The sequence below is a fragment of the Microcaecilia unicolor genome, chromosome 4 (assembly GCF_901765095.1).
Source record: "Microcaecilia unicolor chromosome 4, aMicUni1.1, whole genome shotgun sequence".
In the NCBI taxonomy this organism is placed as follows: domain Eukaryota; kingdom Metazoa; phylum Chordata; class Amphibia; order Gymnophiona; family Siphonopidae; genus Microcaecilia; species Microcaecilia unicolor.
In genome coordinates this window covers 95,432,850-95,454,360 of record NC_044034.1, presented here as the reverse complement: position 1 = coordinate 95,454,360, position 21,511 = coordinate 95,432,850, and the positions used below count along the sequence as shown (strand labels likewise).

General features: G+C 40.4%; 1 protein-coding gene across 1 annotated transcript in view; it reads left to right on the top strand.

Annotated features, from left to right (window-relative positions):
- Positions 1-21,511, top strand: part of LRCH1 (leucine rich repeats and calponin homology domain containing 1) — a 346,398-nt gene that overhangs the window by 297,058 nt on the left and 27,829 nt on the right. Inside the window, exons 17-18 of the mRNA XM_030200501.1 lie at positions 9,823-9,960; positions 20,356-20,433. Of these exons, the coding sequence (XP_030056361.1) occupies positions 9,823-9,960; positions 20,356-20,433 (216 nt within the window). The remainder of the gene's footprint in view (positions 1-9,822; positions 9,961-20,355; positions 20,434-21,511) is intronic.

Below are 21,511 nucleotides of genomic sequence, written 5' to 3'. Positions count from 1 at the left end.
TTGTGGCTTGGTTGTAAAAACAAAAAGGACCAAGTAAAGTCGGCCAAGTGTTCGTCAGGGATGTCCTTCTTTTTTCCATTATCGGCCGAAGACGCCCATGTGTTAAGCACGCCCCAGTCCCACCTTCGCTATGCTTCCGATGCCCCAGTGAATTTTGATGGAAAGCAGTTGAGAACACTCAAAATCGGCTTTCAATTATGCCGATTTGGACGAAGGACGCCCATCTCCTGATTTGTGTCGAAAGATGGGCGCCCTTCTCTTTCAAAAATAAGCCTGATAGTCAGCTAGTCAGCACTATTTTCAGCACCAATGTTTTAGGCACCATAGAATCTCCCCTTGTATGTTTATCTGCACCCCTTGAAACTGAATTGTAATGCCTAAGGCTACCTGGTGAAGAAGGCCAAAAAAGCTCCTTCATTAGTTAAAAATGTCTTGTCCTTATCAACATTAATAAAAGGGAAAATAATGTTGGGTTCCATTAAGTTTTAGCAGAATCTGACTTGACTAAGAAAATTATTTTATTGAATGGTCAAATGTTCACAGACTGATAGAAAATGAAACAGTGGAGATGACAAAAAAAGAAAGAGTGCTTGATGTCCTTTATTACAATTTTGTTGACTCGACATGGGCCATGTTTTATCTAAAGTGCCTGCATCAGGAGTCTGAGATTACATGTAGGCTGGATTCAAAGAAGATAACGGTTCGGTACTCTTGTTTATACAATTGTTTTGCAGTTTGGGAGTGCGAGATTTGACCCATAGGATCACAATAGGACTACGACCTTATGCCATCAGATATATTACTGCTTGAAATCCAGCCTATGTGTAACCTTAGATTCCTGATTCAGGCACTTTATCTGAAACACAGCCTGTGTGGAATCAACAAAATTGTAATAAAGGATATCTCCACTGTTTTGTTTTGATTTCTTTGCAATTGTGTGTAGACTTCTTCTTCTGTTTTATCTTCACAGACTGATATTTATTTTTAAGTCACTGGTCCAAATTCAGCTCAGGTTGGCAGGGACGTGTGCAGTGAGTTGTGGTCTCCATCCAGTTCCCAGAGACCCTGCGTCCATATCACTTAATCCGTTAACACAATTTGACATTAAATTAGCACCATATTTTTCTTGAGGTGTGTAGTTAACCATGTAAGTGGTAGTATGGGATAGGAGAATAAACAGAGGTGTGTAGTTAACCATGTAAGTGGTAGTATGGGATAGGAGAATAAACAGAGGCACTGGCTGAAACAGTGGCAATGGGGAGTGAGAAAGTGTGCTTTGCAGTGCCTGTTAACATTTATAATACACGGTGTCACATATTGTAAATCATTGTGCCTCTTGATGAGTGATTACAGATGCACTTGTATCTATTCCATAGTCCAGAGCTTCCCAAATGGTGTTACGACTTGGGTAGCTCTCCATAGGTGCATCATTTTTCTGCAGCTCTGGGGGGGTCACCCAGTTTTATTTGGCAGCTATGATGGGGTCACGGCCACAAAAAGATGAACAAGCACTGCAAGAATGTATGTATGTCTACTAAGAGGCTACAGTCCCACCAATGTCCACCAGTGTGTCAGTATATCAAAGACCACAATATCAGCAGCTGTCATAATATGTCAGTGTAACAGGACAGTAGCTATTGCTGCAGTACGGCCTGGCCCGAAAAGGTGCCTATCAACTTTTGGCTTGATGCTGTTTATGTTATTGAAATTGTAAACAACCATTTGTGACCCTATTTTTTCTCAGCTATGGTGAGACAATTTATCACCTGTCTAGCTTGTTGTGAGTCATAACGGCCAGGGGAATCTGAAAGTGCATTTATAATTTGGGGATTCGTTATATGACCACTAACAGCACGCTGGAAAGGAAGTTAGTCAACCTGGAAAGGCCAACAAATGAATGAATTGGAAGAAAGAAGAGGCTTGAAGGGTTAGTTAACCAGTGTCATCTTTATTTACTGATCAGTCAATAGTAGATTGGTGAGCTGAAGGAGTTTAAATAGATCTGTTTCTCTTTGGTCAAAATCAATGAAACAATGTAAGTACAGCCAGATTTTATGACCCTTGGTGAATTGGAGGTATGAGTTATTCATGAACACATGCAAGCAATCCCATTGTTGATTTGGGACAGATTTAACTGCAGCTACTGATCTGTTGTTTTGCTTTCAGAATCATAGACTTACTAAACATGTCCTGAAAATGTAGAGCTCGCTGGTAATCCACTTGTCCTGCTGCTGAATTCTGCAGAGATAAGAAAAATAAAATAAATCATCTAAAGCTCACAGTATTAGTTCCAGTATCTGGTCTTGGATGCAGTACTTGAATCACATGGATTGAAGGGCTTATTTCCAAACCCTCTAAGTCCAGTGCACCTAATATGGATTTAGCGGGTTTTGGAAATAAGCCCTTCCATTGCATTTATGGAGTCAGGCCTCAGATATTAAATCCATATCAGTTAGGGCTCTGTTCTTATAAATAGCCTAATTTATCTACTGCCTGAATTATCTAAGCATTTGTTTGCTAGTTCTACTGCTTAACAATTGAGGAATAAGCAATAAAATATATTATTTACACAAACCCACTAATTCTATAAAAGTTGCCAAAAATTGTGCATGCAAATTGGGGTGTGCACCCAATTTTCACACTCAGTGTAATTGAATAATGAGCCGATTAGTGCCAATAATTGGCTTTTTAACAATTTAAGACATGTAAGTGTGTAAATTTAGGCGTGTGAGTTTTGCCAAAATTTTATGTGTGTCCCGCGAAAGGGGGCACCGAAATGGGAGGGTCTTGCGTGTTTTGAAGTGTAGCATGGGCGTGGATTTGAATTACGTATGCCATTATAGAATAAGGGGAATCCACATGACATAAGTTTTTAGAACTGTAAACAAAAAATCCCATGAGACTCCGTTAAACTGAGCAGAGAAGGTGGTGTTGATGTTGAACCTGCTCTAAAGAGGCCAAGACCACTCTAATATTTTTAGTTGCCGTGCAACCCTCACGAAACCAACCTGGGACTCATCAACCAGGAGGGGCAGGACTAGTGCAAGACGGTTTGCCAAGGCCTTGTCTAACAGTTAGGTCTCACAGTTTAAGAGTGAAATAGGTCTATAGGAAGAGGGATTTAACGGTGCCTACCAGGCTTCAACAAAACAATCATCTGGGCTAATTGTAGGGAAGCCGGCATCTATTTTGTGTTGATGATATCAGTGTATATGGATACTGTAACCCTATGGGTTAAATTTTAAAAGATTACCTGGCTCCTTCTAGGTCTGGTGTAGAGACAGTGAGCAGCAGTGCAGTGAAACTGAGTAGTCTGTGTGCATGCGCTGAGTGTTCCGCATGCTGATGGAACTTTCAGGAGAGTGACAAACAGCTCAGGCTGGCAGTTGGGAGAGAGCTCTATTGGTGAGAACATGTTACTAGGGAAAGACTGGAAGAAAGTTGATGCTGGAGATCATCACCTGAAAGAAAAGGCGCCCACTGTTCAAGAGAGCCAGAGAGAGAAAACAAAGAGAGCAGCTAAGTGACTGAAACTATTTTAAAAAGTGCACATAAGAGAAAATAGTAAAGGAAACCTGAACAATAAGTGAGAGATAACTAAAAGAAGAAAAAAAGAGTAGAGGAAAACTTACATGTTGGGATCCTTGGGGGTCTCCAGGGGTCTGAGAGACAGGAGAGGGGAAACTTTGAAGAGTCTGGTGTTTTGTGGAATTGAATGTACTCAAATGATGGGATCCTTGGGGGTCTCCAGGGGTCTGAGAGACAGGAGAGGAGAGACTTTGAAGAGTCTGGTGTTTTGTGGAATTGAATGTACTCAAATGATTTATGTAACTAATATTTATACTTATCTGAGGATGCCCTCAATGTTTCTAGAGACTAAACTGATTTGTTTTGCTAACCTGTAATTGGAATACATATGTTAAATTTGCAAGTTGATAAAATTTCATTAGCATTTAAATATAATTCTCTAATAAAAAAATATTTTCTTTTTATTGTTAAACTCCCTGGTTGGTGTTGAATCATTTCGGGGAAACACTGTGACATATTTGGTACCATCATTTAATACCTTGCTCTGCCACCAGGGGGTTTACACCAAACATGGTCCAACCTTTGAGGAGAGAATTTTCTAAAATTCGACCGGAACCCATCTGGTTCCAGTGCTTTGCCCAAAGCTCTTTGCTGAATCGCAACTTCTTCCATTGTTATAGGAGCGTTTAAGAGCGCACCTTGTGATACAGACAAAAAGGGCAAATCTAAGTTGTCCAAATAAAGAGACCTGGACATATGTTCAGCAGGACCATAAAGTGCCTCATAATAGTTTTTAAAAATCTTTTTAATTGCTATATCAGAATGTGTTCTCTGCCTCTTATCTCCCATAAGTTGTAAAAATCTTTTAGAGGCCGTCCTAATATTTACCAGATGGGAGAGAAGTTTTCCACTCTTGTTCCCATGTAAATACAGTTGATATTTATAATAAGCCATTGATTTAATTAGCGAATTAGCTCATTGAGCTCAGCTTGAGAAGGAAGTAAAGCTGTCTTATTTTGAGCTGATGGGTTGGCATTAAATTAATCCTGATTCTTTTGCTTCTAAGTGCAAAATATTCCTGTCCCTTAATTTCTTTTTACACTTACTATAAGGTATAGTTTCCCCCCTTAAGACGGCCTTTGCTGCCTCCCAGAATAATATTGGTTGGTTCATATGTGTCACAACTGTCAGGAATAGTGAGCCCTTGGACCAAAGCTGGAGATTGGCAGACAAATCACCTGGGCTGGCACAGGCAGGAATCAGAACAGACTGGACTAGGATAAACTAACAGACTCAACAAGGCAGGACAGAGATAACTAAACACAATGGACAATACAAGAACTGGATCCAGATGAGGCAAGGAAAAGAAGGCAAAGGGCCAGAACTGGAACCCAGACAGGACAAGGCAAGACTCGGAACTGGATTAAAACTGGGACTGGGGCCCAGAAATGCAAGATAAGGCAAAACACGAAAGTAGATTAAAACTGGGTCCAGAAAAGGGCAAGACAAGGCAAGGACTGGATCCGGACAGGACTAGACTGAAAGAGACAAGACAAAGCACAACTAGACAGGCAAGACAGGGTAGTAGCTAGGCAATTAGAATAACAGAAGCAAGACAATAAAAAAAGCAGGGACAGGATTCTCGAACAGGCTTGGCTGGAACAGGATTCAGGATTCTCAAACAGGATTCAGGATTCTCGAACAGGTTAGGCTGGAACAGGATTCAGGATTCTCAGACAGGGTTCATGATTCTCGAACAGGCTTGGCTGGAACAGGATTCAGGTTTCTCGAACAGGATTCAGGATCCTCAAACAGGCTTGGCTGGAACAGGATTCAGGTTTCTCGAACAGGATTCAGGATCCTCAAACAGGCTTGGCAGAAACAGGATTCAGGATCCTCAAACAGGCTTGGCTGGAACAGGATTCAGGATTCTCAAGCAGGATTCAGGATTCTCAAACAGGCTTGGCTGGAACAGGATTCAGAATTTGCAGAATTTTTTTTCTTTTAATAGGTGAAGTTACCCCTCCCACATTCCAGGATATAATTTTAAGAGATGTCATTTTGAGGTCTCTTTAATCGTTCTACCAGAGGAACCATGATGATAATAGGAGAGACCGTCCCTGCCATCTCTCCCTGGAAATGTACCCCTGGATCCCAGCAGATAATAGCCTGTCCAAGGATTCTAATGTGGTAAAACAAAGAATTCCAAACCTCACCTTCCCCTGCATTCACAAGCAAGAGAATAATGTAATATACCAAATAAAGAGAGAAAGACATCAAAGAAAGAGCCAATGAAGGCAAAATAAATTCCAACCTAAAAAATAATATATATGAAAAAGTCCCCCCCAAACCCCTTACCCTCCCCAATTCAAATAACCCTCCCCAAAGAACACAATTTTATATTCTCCTTATGACTGTGGTCACCGTGAAGTATACACCTCACCCCCTCCTCTCAATCCCCTTCCCCGTTCCTGATAGAATGCGAAACATAAGATGCAGATAGGCATACTGCCCCAAATTTGAAACATCAGTGAAGCCCACAAATTTAACAAAATAAGCAACAGGTTGAAACTAAACATGTTTTAAAGTAGAAAATGCCTGTGCCCGCAGAACATAGCATCAAGCAGAATTGAAAAATAACAAAGGTCCCACTAGGGGCAGCATCAGAGTCCATATCGATGAGAGAAATCATAGGCTTGATGAGAACCAATGTTTCTGAACTCTATGCCCAGACAAGATGCAACAATTAAGCAACCCATTGTTCCACTCAAGATGGAAATTTAGCTTTTTTTTTTTTTAATTTGTTGCATTTGTATCCCACATTTTCCCACCTTTTTGCAGGCTCAATGTGGAACTTTGCATGACGTAGCTATAATTCAGGTTCCTCTTTCCCACATGCATCACTTTGCACTTGCTCACATTAAACATCAACTGCCATTTAGACGCCCAGTCTCCCAGTCTTGTAAGGTCCGCGATTTAACGACTATGAATAACTTTCAGGCTTATTTTCGAAAGTGATCGCCGACGATCTTCCGACATAAATCAGGAGATGGCCGGCGATCTCTCAAAAGCGGCAAAATTGGTATAATCGAAACCGGCTTTTTTGACACCATTGCCGCTTTCCCGTCGCCGTGCCGGCAAAAGTTCAAGGGGGCGTGTTGGTGGCGTAGCGAAGGCGGGACATGGGCAGGCATGGGCGTGACTACCAGATGGCTGGCTTTCGCGAATAATGGAAAAAAAAGTGGCGTTCATCAGTATTTCGCCGGGTTTACTTGGTTCTTTTATTTTCACGACAAGCCAAAAAAAGGTGTCCCAACTGACCAGATGACCATCGGAGGGAATGGGGGATGACCTCCCCGTAGTCACCAACCCCCTCCCACACTAAAAAAAATACAAATAAAAACCTTTTTTTACGAGCCTGTATGCAAGCCTCAAATGTCATACCCAGCTCCCTGACAGCAGTATGCAAGTCCCTGGAGCACTTTTTAATGGGTGCAGTGCACTTCAGGCAGGCAGACCCAGGTCAAGGAAACATTCTCCTTATAGATCTTCTTCCTTAGAAATTTTTGCATGCACAGTCCAGGACAATATATCACATTACAAGATACTTTGGGTATTATTTTATTCTATTGCCCACCCAACCAGTGGAGTAAGGATCATGTCGATTTCATAGATTTTGTAACTCGACTAAGTGTAGATTGTAATAATATAATTCTATTGGGCAACATTAAGTTACATCTGGAAGACCAAACTTTCAAAAACTTTCAAAAACCATCAGGATACCCTATCTTCCCTGTTTTGGTGATATCTTTGAAAGATATCTTATCCCGAACCATGCGCTTTTGAGCGATTGTCGGCCTTCCCCCTGTTTCTATTTTAAAAGCTGCTCTATCTCCTTTTTAAATGCCAAATGCCAGCAGCCTGGTCCTACCCTGGTTAAGGTGGAGCCCATCCTTTCGGAATAGGCTCCCCTTTCCCCAGAATGTTGCCCAGTTCCTAACAAATCTAAAACCCTCCTCCCTGCACCATCATCTCATCCATGCACTGACACTCCGGAGCTCTGTCTGTCTCTTGGGCCCTGCGCGTGGAACAGGTAGCATATCAGAAAATGCTACCCTAGAGGATCTGGATTTGAGCTTTCTACCTAAGAGCCTAAATTTGGCTTCCAGAACCTCTCTCCCACATTTTCCTATGTCATTGGTACCCACATGTACCAAGACAGCCGGCTCCTCCCCAGCACTATCTAAAATCCCATCTAGTTGACGAGTGAGGTCTGCCACCTTTGCACTTGCTCCTTAGCTTGGCATCACGTGACCTCTGTGGAAATCACTTTAAAAAAATGTTCTCAGTACCTTTGATGCTTTTCTTAAATTTAGCTTGACAATGGAGCCAACCTAGACTCAATGCAGCTTATTATTTCAGTAATGAGTTCATTACCATGGCATTTGCATATTCAAAATAATGGTTGTATTACAAAATAGTGTGACCTTGTTATTTTAATGCTACTGTGTTAGGGGCCCTAGAAGTTAGTAGTTTTTTCTTCAAGCATATGGATTAGTGGAATAATGAAGACTTTATTTTAGTTCACTCTGTGAAGCTTTGATTACCATGCTACTGTTAATTATGATAATTTGATTTTGTCCATTTTCTGTTGTGTATATATTTTGTTCTCCGCTTAGAATTTGGAAGATAATGTGGAATACAAATAAATGTGTATTATTGTTATTATTACATTCATACTATAGAAGACATGTTAGCTTTAGACATAATGCAGCTTGAAAATAGATCTCTAAATAGGTAAAGTAAGGACTAATTTAGATATGTCTTACCCCACTGATAGAAGACAATCTTGCCAAAAGCTACTATTACGTATCTATTTTAAGGAATAAAATAAAATGCTCAGGACATCACTCTCCTCCCCAATATTGAACCTGCAGTGGTCAGCGCCTTTAAATTCACTAACCACCATGAACTGAATCTGACTAAGATATTCAATTCTGGGCCTAATTCTGGCACCAGTAATGAATATGTGGGTCATGGGAGGCCAGTTATCTGGCCGATATTTACACCGTTGTTTGGATAACTACATTACATTATATTATACTTCTATACTGCTAACACCACAGGGTTCAAAGCAGTTTACAGTGTTATGAAATTACCAGGACAAACTCCTGGGGAGACCTATCAAACACATTTCTTAAAAAGGGAATTGTTTAACTTTCTTTTAAAAAGGGAAAAATTAGACAAAATACTGAAACATGGTTTCAGTTCTTTCCAGACTTTAGCAGCTTGGAACTCAAGACGTTTTTCATAAATCTTAAATCGTTTGACTCCCTTCATCGTAGGAAGAACAAAAGGGGAATTGAACATTGATCTTTTCATTCTGTTAATAGATTGAAACTCCAAATGAAACAATAAGTACTCTGGACATTCACCATTCAAAATCTTAAACAATTTACACGAAAATCTGAACAAAATCCTTGCTTCAATTGGCAATCAACAAGGCTCTTCAGAAATTCACTGAACTAGCCACAGAAGTATAAGAACACTCCCAAAACAAGCTGTGGAAAATACTTATGTTGCAATAAAGGTTTTGAAAATAATAATAATATGATATTGGAGGAAAAAAGGCCTTAACAGAGCCCGTGGTGCTAATATTTTTGCTGAAGAAAGAAAGCATCCACCATGGCTTAAGCTCATCATTGGCCAAAAACCTTCAAATTTTTATATTTTCATAAATATAACGTGCTCAAAAACTTTCAAAATATAAACAGCTACAAAATAAGTCAATTGACATCAATTTACCCACTGGAAGTCATTGAGGGGGTCTTTTAGTAAAGATTAGCTGGAGTTATCTGCAGCAAGGCCCATAGGAATAAAATGGGCCCTGCTGCAGATAACTCGAGCTAAGCTTTAGTAAAAGACTCCCTGAGTCACCTCCCTACTCCTCTCTGTGTTTTGGACCAACTGGATAGTGCCATGGTGGTCATAGCATAAATTTCGGAGCATTCGTCAGTTAAATTTCGCTGAATGTGTGCTCTGGGGCTGGCCTGCAGGATTTAACTAAGTAAGAGCCTTCCTACACGGTTAAATCCTTTTGAATATCTAATCCAGCACTTTCAAAGTTTAAAGCATGAACTTTTAAGTCATGCAGTGCACTACAATGCAGTCACATTTTTGAGGTTGCACAATGGAACATGTTAAATTGTGGATTGTTGGACATTGGTCTTTTAGACGATAAAGCATTGCCTGAGTTCTGAGTGATAGCACATGCCTTTTTTTTTCTCTCTTCAGAACATTGAAGTATGGTTAAAGATTTGCTTGCCAGAAGACCTGGGATCTGCCCTAATGGATGGCGTTGTCCTCTGCCATTTAGTAAACCACATTCGCCCTCGATCTGTAGGGAGCATTCATGTACCGTCGCCAGCAGTGGTAAGTTGAGTCTAGGGGAAATAAACAAGGTGCCATTTTGTTAGTGACATCAGTATAACAACTTCAGAAGCATGAAGGGGAGGTAGGACCTTGCTATTCTCAGAAGCAGAAAGATAAATTATGGCAGAAGAAGATAATAGAGCATATTTCAAGGGACAGAACAGCTAAAAGAACATGACAATAATTCTTGAGACTCAAAAGCTCTTTTGACTAATCTTTCACTGTTCTAACCATGAAGACCATCTTTTTATGCTCCTACCATTGTGTCTTGATACTCTCTGGACATTGAACTAAGGGCTTCTTTTACAAAGCCGTGCTAGTGATTCTCTTGCAGCAAATGAAAAGAAGCCCATAGGAATTGAATGGGCTTCCTCTGATTTCCCGCGCTGGGAATCGGTAGCGCAGCTTTGTAAAAGAGACCCTAAGATAGGTATTGGTTTAAGGCCAGACTCAAGCCTGCAGAGGTACTTCTGGGAGCTCAGGGCTGTATGACCCTGTGATAGGGCACAAAATAACTTGATTTTGATTCCTGTTTCTAATGCCAGTCTAGTCCTGTAGGAGACATTTAGAGTAGCTCTGTTCTCAAGAAAATTCTGTAGTTGGAATGGATAGTAAAAATATATGTAATTGTTACTTTGATATACAATTTTACACAAACAATGAAAAAGTGGCACCCAAGGCAAAACAGTATAAATGGTATAGCTAGCACTGTAACTGTAATGGTTGCATCTTGAGTTAAGTATAGATGTAAGTCATATGTCTGTCAATTCTTTAAAAAAAAAAAAAATAGTTGACCTCATCCTTTAGTTGAGAATAAAGGTAAGAACTGAAACTGTTAATATCTCCAAATCAAATACAGCTCAAATTCCCACACATATGTCGGTCCAATGTCCAAAAGTGGGGTGTAGGTTCACAAACAGTGCAGAACCAAAATAAAGACGTGAGCAACCCAGGGAGAAGGTGTGAAGTCTGAAGAAAAATCACCCACTATCACATGTGTCCGCTTCTAACTATCAACAACGGTGATGCAGCAGGTCAGTGTGCACCGAAAATCCACTGAACTGAAGACAAGATTAAACCATTTGGTCTAGACAGTGTCTTATCAACAGGACCAGCACAACTAACATTCAAGGTGCTGGCACCGGACAAGAGTCACAAGATCACCCATGGCTCAAAGATTCCAATTGATCCACATATTTAGCTACCTCTAAAGTAATATCAAACAGCTGTGTAGCGCCATTATACCTTAGCCTCAGGCTAGCTGGATACAAGAGTGTGAACTGAATCTGCAAAAACCCTGTTTTTGAGCACACACTAAGGACATGGTGTTAAAGTAGTTTTTGAAAATAAAGTTTTTTGGTTTTTTTTTACCATCATACTCCAATGATTTTCCACTTCTAATCATTTCCAATCTTCAACTTATGGATGTAGTTGAGCAGTTTAAAAATCACCACCCTTGGATGCACCATATTACTGTAGCAATGGCCCAAACGATGTGTCCTCTCTATTCATAATGGGCCTGCAGATTTTATAAGCTGAATGTCTCCAAGAAATTGCATAGTTCATATTCTGCCAACAATTCGGGCAAGCCCATGAGTCAAATAATATTCCTTATGGAATGATTTTCCAGTTCATCCAATTTGTCTTCAAGCCTATGAATCTTCAATCTAACCTGTGGTCTTTCTCTTTCCACCTCATGCAGAACATCTTCCACAGCATAAAGTTTTGTGGTAAGTGAGGTAAAATGTTGCTTCATATTATCCAATTTATCTAAAATAAGCTGTAACTGTTTGCCCACCATGTGCTCCATTGCCACCCACGGTGATTTCCGCCACTGATTCTGAGCTGGGAGTAGGCAAAGGAGGTGCACTCTTATCCTCCATTTTAGCACCTCCAGCGCGGCCTCTCTCGTGGTCCTTCTTAGGTATTTTTGACACCATAAAAGGCAGCATCGAAGCTAAAAGAACATGGAACTGGTATCGGAATATTCTTCCGAAACTGATAAATCGATGGGGGGGTCCGATGTTGCACATTAGGAGCAGATTATCTTGGAAGAATCAGGAGCCACCAAATCACCCTCCTCACAGCTCCATGACCCAACCGGAAGTCCCAAGGTCCGTATACTTAGATTATCTGATGTTCTTGTTAAAGAAAAAATGATTTGTCCGTCATCCTTATAAACAAAGTAATAAAGCCCTAAGGATTTGAGTTCTCGGCCAAGAGATCTGAAAAATAAACAGAAGACGAGAGCCCAGAGCCAGCCATGCAGACTAGAGCTCACTGGTATGCAGTCATCTTGGGCACCATCTTAGCTGCTCCCTTAGTGAAAATTGTTTTGGTATATTATAAGGCTTAGAGATGGTCCGGTGGAACTGTCGATGTTCAGCTATGAACAATGAGAACTTCTGCTGTGTGAATTCATATGATTTCCACTGCTTACTATTTGTACTGTTTCAAGACAGAGACATTATCTCATTGTATTTCAGATTATCTAACTCTGCTCAGTGTGCTGCAATCATATTGTCTTGTCTCCCGTGGAAGCTTTCAGATGCCAGAATTGGCTGACTATGTTTCCACAATATGACAGAGTAAAATGTGTGAAAATAACTGTTTGGAAGGAAGATGCCATGTTAAATCAAAATACCATTTGCATATATGCTTTGTCAGCTACAGCAACCATACTCTCTGAAATTAACATGTTTTTTAAAGTTAAAACCTGGTTCTCTAGGTATGTGGTACTTTTTCTTTTTTTTTGTTTTTGTTTTGATACTGAAAACATTAGTCTGCAAAGGGCATGATGTTGATGAGCAAATTGCCATTCCTCGGTGCACAGAAGGACACTGAGATCCCAACGTCATGCTGGTGTTGTACTGAGAGCTATACATATCCCCGAGAAGAGATCCTGTGCTTGCAAAAATTACTTTAATAGCCCCTGCTCTTGTCGAGATTTTATGTTGTTCACGCTGGTAGTAAAGGTCAGCTATTATTCACATCTGCTTTTATGATGGAAAGATAATTGACTGTGTTTGAAGACAGCACTCAGTGATACAGTAGCAGGAATTAATAGTCATTTCGCGTGATCTTTAGAAGCGATATGACATTATTTTTACAGTGTAGCAGATGTCAGCATCTGAGGACCATTTGTCCTGCTTTATCTGTCCAATTGCCCCAGCCAACACCGCTGTGGTAACTGCTTTTCACCTTTCCCACTTTCTGCTGCCACTCGTGCTAAGATGATTCCCAAGCTGTCATGCAGGTTTCATTACCTGAGGATGGTTGTTCCTTTTTATTTAATTTTTTTTTAATTTACATAAGATGTGCAATTTACTCAAGCACTGTGAGAAGTGTGACTGCAGAGACCATAAACAAATCTAAATATTATTCATGAATTTTTTTTTAAAGCAAATAGCAAACATTACAGGCTCTTGGGCTAAAGCACAGTAAAGTGTTGCAGTTATTGCAGGTTACTTCCAAAAATTAATGCAACACCTGTGCAGTAACTGTCAGGGGTGTTTCCTGAATCTTCTCATACAATTAACATACAGGGGGGAAAAAACAGCAGCATTGTAAGTTACTGTGTATTATCTACAAGGCACAACCCATACCCATTCCCTGCCTATAGCCTACCCATGTCCTGCCCAATATATTACTTTTAAAAGCAACTATGAGGTCCTTTTACGAAGCTGCGGCAAAAGGGGGCCTGCACGGGTGTCGGCACGTATTTTAACACGCACCGAGGCACTCTTTTACCATAGCAGGTGAAAGGCAGGTCTTTGTTTTTTTCAAGAAATAGCCGTACGGCAACTGAAGCACTTGCCACGCAGCCATTTCAGGGAGGGGGGAGCTCTTACCGCCTCCCATTGAGATGGCGGTAATTGGTTCCGTGCTAACCAGGCAGTGCCAGTTACCCTGCTAATTTGGCAGTAACTGGCACTGCCCAATTACCGCTGGGTACATACTAGCGCTACAAAAGTTGAAATATTTTGCAGCGCCGGAAATGACGCGTGCTGGGGGAGAGAACTACTGCTGGGCTGTTGTGCTAGTCTGGCGGTACTTTCCTTCGTAAAAAGGCCCCCATAACAATTACTGTTGGGCAGATGTAATGAACTATCTCTAATCATTACTTTTTTCATTAGCAAGTACGGATTACAGAACAAGAAGTCAGAACATTCCTGGGCTATAAAAAAAAATGAATTAATCTTGTAGATGCATTTAAAAAAAATAAGCTTTCAACATTTTACGTAAAATAGAATAAACTGTAGTAATTTTATGGTTTACTAAGCCGTGCTGTAGGCATGTAAACTTTTTAGTGTGCGCTAACGATAGAGACACCCATAGGAATATAAAATTAGTGCATGCTAATTTTTAGCGTGCAGTAAAACGTTTGCGTGCCTACAGTATAGCCTAGTAAACAGGGCCCTAAATTTGTTTTGGCAAAGCAGTCCATGTCTGCGATGCTTGATAATCGAATCTACATGAAAATATGACTTTTGATATTAAGCCCCTAGGACTGGAAAATTGCAAGGCAAGCAAATTTCTCAATATAGTAGATCTTACTCGAGAGATAGATCCTATCAAGGTAATCAAATAAGGAGGGGCTGATCGATAAAGTATATTCAAGATCAACGTACACAGTTTAAACTGAATTCTGGCTTCAGTAACCAGTGCAAATTTATGAACAGAAGTGTAACTCTATCAGTCAAGTTCTATGAGTGGAGAAAATTAATCTTGCAGCCAGGGGCGTATCTGACCTTCAGCGGTAGGGGGGGCCAGAGCCGAGGTGGGGGGGCACATTTTAGCCCCCGTCACCTCCGCCATCATCATCATCGACCCCTGCCGCCCCTCTCGACCCCCCCTGCTCGCTCGCCATCGCCTACCTGGGCTGACGGGGACCCCATCCCCCGCCAGTCCGAAGTTTTCTTTCTTCCTTTCAGGTTTCTGAGTCTGACGTCCTGCATTACCTTTAAAAGTGGACTTGCACAGCTACGCTACCACTTTACCAAAGTAATAATTACAAGTCTACTCTTCCAGTAGTTGGAAATTTGGGAGCACAACTTTATAGAATCTGGGAGTATGTGCAGAGAGGGTGCATTCTTTCCGAATACTGCACACACCTGTCTGCATTCACTCTGATTCGCTCATGTGCTTGTTATTAGGAAAAGAGTATGCACTCTTTAAGAAGAATTCACCTTCTTTGCACATACCCCTGTATTCTATATAGATTGTCCAAATTTGAGTGTGCAGGACAGATACGCACATACATTAGTTAACGAGCTATTATCAATCATTGGCATTAATTGACAATCATTTTGATTTATGCATGTATCTGCCTATGCACTAGTCTGTAACACTGTGAGTCTAAAGTGTCTCATGTACAACCCATAAAGGGGTGTGGCCATGGGAGGGCCATGGGCGGGTCAGGGATGTTCCAAAAATGTAGGTGCAGTGTTACAGAATTCCAGGGTTGTGCACCCAATTTGCACTCCAAGATTTACACCAGGTTTCAGCAGTCATAAGTCCTCGTACCAGAAGTTGGGTACAGGATTCCATGCTAAGCTATTCTATAAAGGGCACAGAGCCCAGAGTGATTTTTATAGAATAGCGCTTGGTGATGCCTATTTATGAGCACCATTTACTGAATCCAGCCCCTGCTGTGCCCTCTTTAAGAAGAGTGTGCCCCCTTTCACATCGCATACACTGTTTGTACACAGGACCAAATTCTATAAATAGTGCAGAAAAAATAACATTCTAAGCGCTATTCTATAAATGGTTCTGAAAGTTTGGCACCTTTTGCAGAATACGCTTACCCCCAGATTCTATATAGCGCGACCGAAATTGCAAACGGAAATCAGGATGTATTCTGGATTTATGGGCGTAATTTAATTACTTAAGCTAATCAGTGCCGATAATTGCCACTGAACAAGCAATTATTGATACTAATTGGCAGAATTTACGCACACAACTTGCTAGGCGAATTCTGTAAAGTGGTGCATATAAATTCTAATGTGCTCTGCCAAAGAGGGGGCGCTGTCATGGGCATGGAATGGGTGGACCATGGGCACATCTTCACATACGATTATAGAGTACACCTGCACCATGCCTAACTTAGGTGCAAGTATATACACCAAGCTTTACTAGACGTAAATGGATACATCTACAGTTAGGCGCAGGCATATTCTATAAACCTTCTAGGCGTATTCTATAAACCGCACCTAAATCTAGGTGCGGTTTACAGAATAGGCCTAGGTGGAAGTATTTTCAATGCTGATTTTTCAAGCGCCATATATAGAATCTAGTCCTTAGCGCCTAGCTTTAGGTGCAAAAATTTACACCATAAACCTGGTGTAAATCCTCACGTCAAATTAGGTGTGGATCTTCCTTATTCTATAACGGGGCACATAAATTCCCCTGATCCTCCCATGGCCCTTCTGTGTCCACACCCCCTTTTTGGAACCACACAACTAAAAATGTACATGTAAATTTCAAGTAAGGCCAATTAGTGCCAATTATTGATGATTAGCACCCAATTATCGGTGCTAATTGGCTTAATTCAATTGCACATGCAAATTGGGTGCATGTCTAAATTTGCGTGTGCAGTTTTAAGTGCCACTTATAGAATTTCAGGGATAGATTGCACTCTTGATGACTTTCATTCCAGAGTGAAAAAAGCCCTGGCAAACATCAACACTAAAACATTTTTGCCAGCTCATCCCTAGTGATAACCACATATAAATTTTTCACGTATAAAATAGATTCTTTCTTTGACTCTGCTTTTCCAAGCTTTCATCTGAATCCGAACTGTCCTATACTGGGCTATGGTGACATGAGCTTTCATTCACAACTACCCATGTTTTTTTTTTCACTTATTTTTATATCGTCCACCCTGAAAACTGCTCAGCCCCACAATGATAGTCCTCTATGACTTGAGCAATGAATGAGATTTCCTTGCCTTGGTGACTGAATGCTGTCTTCCCAGCATCCTCAGCCCTGGAGACCAAACATCGGGTCCATGCTGAACCATGTTTCTTACGTAGTAGTTCATGATACAGAGCAATTGGAGTGGTCCTTTAAAAGGCATTCTTTAGAATGTTATATTCCATACGGATTTTATCTGTTGAAAGAAAACACTTAAAGGAGATATTTAGGTACGGGTTAGCCTTACTAACAGCCCCTTTAGTGAGAATATTCATCAAAGACACAATGGGGGAGGTTCTATATATGGTGCCTGGAAAATCCACACGGAAATCATTTTGCCTAAGTGTATTCTATAAGATTTAGGCGTGGTATATAGTATCAATTCTTAGTTGATATCCCAGCGCCTAAAACTATACGCATCCATAGACTGGGCCATATTCTATAACAATATGCGTAAATTTGGGAACACCCACAAAACACCCATTTCCCCGCCCATAACCATATGCCCCTTTTTGGATGTGTGAATTAGAATTTAGGCGTAGTGAGTTACAGTGTTTGCTTAGTGAGTTATGCACATAAATTCTAATTATTGCCAATTAGTGCTCGTTATTGCTTGTTAAGTGCTGTTAACAACGCTGATTGGCATGTTAAGCCAATTAAGTTATGCGCATTATTATGGAATACGCTTAGGTTTAGGCACAGAATGCTAGGCGCAATATATTGAATCTGGAAGACTATAGGGGAAAAAAACCTTTCATAAATGGCCTCTGTAAGGTCTGTGGTACAAAAGAAACCTGACCCTTAATTCTAAACACAGCTGTTCTACAGATTCTATGGCTTATACACCAGTGAGTTCACCTCGATCCAATATTGCCATCCTGTGCTTCCAGAGATGAATCCCCCTCTGAATCTCTCTTTGCTCGAACATCCCCTGTGTAGAGATAGCAGTAATGAGAGATGTATGCTTATAGTTATTGGGGGCAATTTTATAGAGCTTTTTCCATTTAATTGTGTGGTCACTTGTGTAAAAAGTATGTGTGGAAAAATGCATATTTTCAAATGAAATCTGCGTATATGCGTTCCCAGCAGTGTTGTATAGTAACTAAGGGGTCCTTTTACCAAGCTGTGGAAAAAAGGGCCCTGCGCTGGCGGTAGGGGCCATTTTTCCCATACTGCTGGCAGCCACGTTGGACCGGCACTAGTCCTGAAAGAGCGAGCGGTAAAAGGGTCCCTAAGTAAATGTAATTAGTTACTGTACTTAAGTAAAAGTTTTGTTGCTTTACTTGTAAAGAAGTACAGGATAACATTTGCTACTTTACTTTTACTGAAATAATAATTTTGCCAATTTTTTCTACTTTTACCTAGTTATATCTGATGCTTGCAGTTAAAAGTAAAAAGTAAAAGTGGAAACGAGATGTAAATGACGATTCCTCAGTAAACCAAATGAAACAGCAAAACTGGGAACAGGATTTTGATATTGCAAATTTTGTCATGCAAACGTCTTAAATTTGCAGTTCAATGAATATAACCTATAAGACCAATGGAGTTGCTTTTGTATTTTGTACTGGTTAGCCAAACAGAACAGTGATGAGTTGGGTCACTTTAAAGTGGAGATGAAGCTTCTTTCAAGCTTTTGTGTACAGACATATGTCTCTAACGGAACAGACTGCACATCATCCCATGGGAAATTTTACATTGGGCTAACTGTCCACTAGATTGATAAGAGTCTTTAGGGAGGAAGTCTGCTTGTCTGGCCTTACGATTGAAGGGTTCCCACACATTTGATGTTCTTGCACCAATTCTCGAAGATATTGAAACAGAATTTGCCATCAGATGAAGGTTAGAACAACAGCAAACAATGATTCCAACTTTGTGAAAGCCTTCTTTGTAATTGGACATGATAATGAAGATAAAGATGAACATGCAAGTGATGAATTATACAGCACTAATTCTAATGCAGATGATAATGACTAATGATGATAAAATACTCTTTGCTATATGGAAGTTAATTTTTTTTCAGCTTTTCTCTTGATCATAACCTGCAGATCCAGTCAGAAGACATCGGTAATATTGTAGTCTGGCCTGATTTGAAGGAACTTTTTATCAAACTAAACAATCCACTTTCTGCTAGTATGGTTGTTGAACACCTTTTTAGTTATTCAGGATTAATAACTCACAAAAGCACACTTGCATAAGCGACAGTCATTTTCAAAAATTTAGTTTTACTAAAAGCAAAATGGATGGAATTGTAGAGCAATAAAGTTGTTGGGTAAAATGTTAATAATAGTTGCATTCATTATAGTTGTGGGTACTTTTTACTCAGAAAGTATTATATTAGGCAGTAACTTTTATACTTAGGTAAACTTTTTAATGCGTTCTTCATTGTACTTTTTACTTTTACTTTATTAAAATATGCATTTATTTTTACTTTTACTTAAGTACTTTGTTGTAGTACTTTGAACGACACTAGTTCCCAGGGGTGTAATTTGGGTGGAGCAGAGGTGAAAGGATGATGTGCATGTGAATTTTAAAAATAACCCGAACATGACACCTAGAGGGCATAATAGTGACAAGTGAGGATCAGAATGTGGATTGGATGATGTTCTTAGGGGAGTTCAGGTTGTAATCAGGAGTGCTCCATGTTGTCTTCAGGACTTGGATTGCTGATCAGGAGGAGGCTGGGTTGTCATTTAGTGGCTGGGTGTGTGATCAGAAAGGGTGTGGGTGGTTTGGCTTGAGTTGAGAATTGCTTTTCTGTTTTGTCAGTGACTGCAGTCATCTCTTAATTAATGAAAATGCCCTGAAATGAAAATTTGTAAAAACAAAATGAAATAACCCGGAAATGACACAGGAAACTTAACCACAACAAAATTTGTTTGCCTGCACATCCCTAGGTCCAGGAGCCCATTTTATAAAAGGCACATAGGCACCTATGTTGCCTTTATAAATAGGCTTAAAACAGGCATCCTTTTGGACTTGGTAAACAACAGTAGAGGAAGAAAAAGGAGAAACTCCTCACAGATGGTGTCCAAAAAAACCTTTCTTTATTTCAGTAAACTTCAAGACCAGTAAAGGAGACCCGACACGACTCGTGTTTCAGCCCTATTGACCTGCATCATGGATCTAGGAATTTTTCATATCACCTAATGTATGCTGCATTCAACCAGTGCATTGTTTTTGTATTTCTTCAGTGATTACCAAGTGAAGACTTTTTTTGATGAACTTTTCTGGGAATGTGTAAGATATTACAAATTCCTAGACCCCTGATGCAGGCTAGTAGGGCTGAAACACGAGTGTGTCGGGTCTCCTTTATTGGTCTTAAAGTTTACTGCAATAAAGAAAGTTTTCTAGGACACCATCTCTGAGCAGTTTCTCCTTTTTGTTCCTCTACTGTTGTTTACCTGGTGTGATATAATGTCTTTAGAATACAATATAGTTTATGGACTACTATTGATATACATTTCTTTTATGTATTTGCAGCCCAAGCTTAGCATGGCCAAATGCCGGAGAAACGTGGAAAACTTTCTAGAGGCATGTAGAAAAATGGGCGTGCCAGAGGTAATTTCTTTTTAAAACATAATCCAAAATGCCTAGCTAACTGAAAAAAATTGATCATTTATGTGGAATATGGGTGAGGCATGTGTCTACATTTGTCTTAATTAGCTTAATTAGCACCAACTGAAGCTGAGGTGGTATTGCTGATTGCTACCACATCTGTAGAAAACGTACTGAAGGGTGCTTAGCCATTAGCATGCAAATTAGCACATGCCATTAGCGTTCAAGTTTATTTTATTTATTTTTCAAATTTTTATACCGCTTAAAGAGGTTCACAAGAAAGCATACAAAGCATTAAAGCATGCAACCAGGAAAAGCGAAAACATTAAAAATATATATCTTAAATGTTACTTCAAATATTTCATGAACATTGCAGGCCACACAAGAACTATATCCACAAGTGTGGTAACTGATACCATGCTGGCAAGTTAGGGCATGCTAATTCATGTACTAACTGCCTAGCTGTGTTATGGGGCAGGAACTGGGTGAGTTATGGTCAATAGGATGACCTGGTGCTAGGAGTCCAGGATCAATAGACAGGGGCCGTTTTACAAGGAGCAGTAGGCTCTATGTGTGTGCAGTGCACGCCAAAACAAGACTACTGCCAGGCTAGCACGCTCTCCTGGGTGTAATTTTGGATTTGGCATGCGCCCATACCGCCTGGTTACCGTCAGGTTAGCGCGGGAGCTCTTACTGCCTCCTCAATTGGTGGCGGTAAGGGCTCCTCCCGAAATGGCCGCATGGCAAGTGCTTTACTTGCCGCACGGCCATTTCCCTTTTACCCGCTGCAGTAAAAGGGGGCCTTGGCGCTCGTGAAAAACACACACCGACGCCAGCGCAGGCCCCCTTTTGCTGCAGCTTGGTAAAAAGGGCCCTCAGTGCCTTGATGTGAAAAGTTAGCAGTATGGATTGTTTTCTAGGTTGCTTTCTTACAATTCTGGAAATGTAGGATAAGATATTCTCTAGATGATTCAGAGGCATTACGTGTGGGTAATTCAATGAGGCTGTTCATGTATATTGGGGCTGAACCATACAATATTTTGTGAATGAAGGTACATAGCTTTTATTGGCAACCAGTACA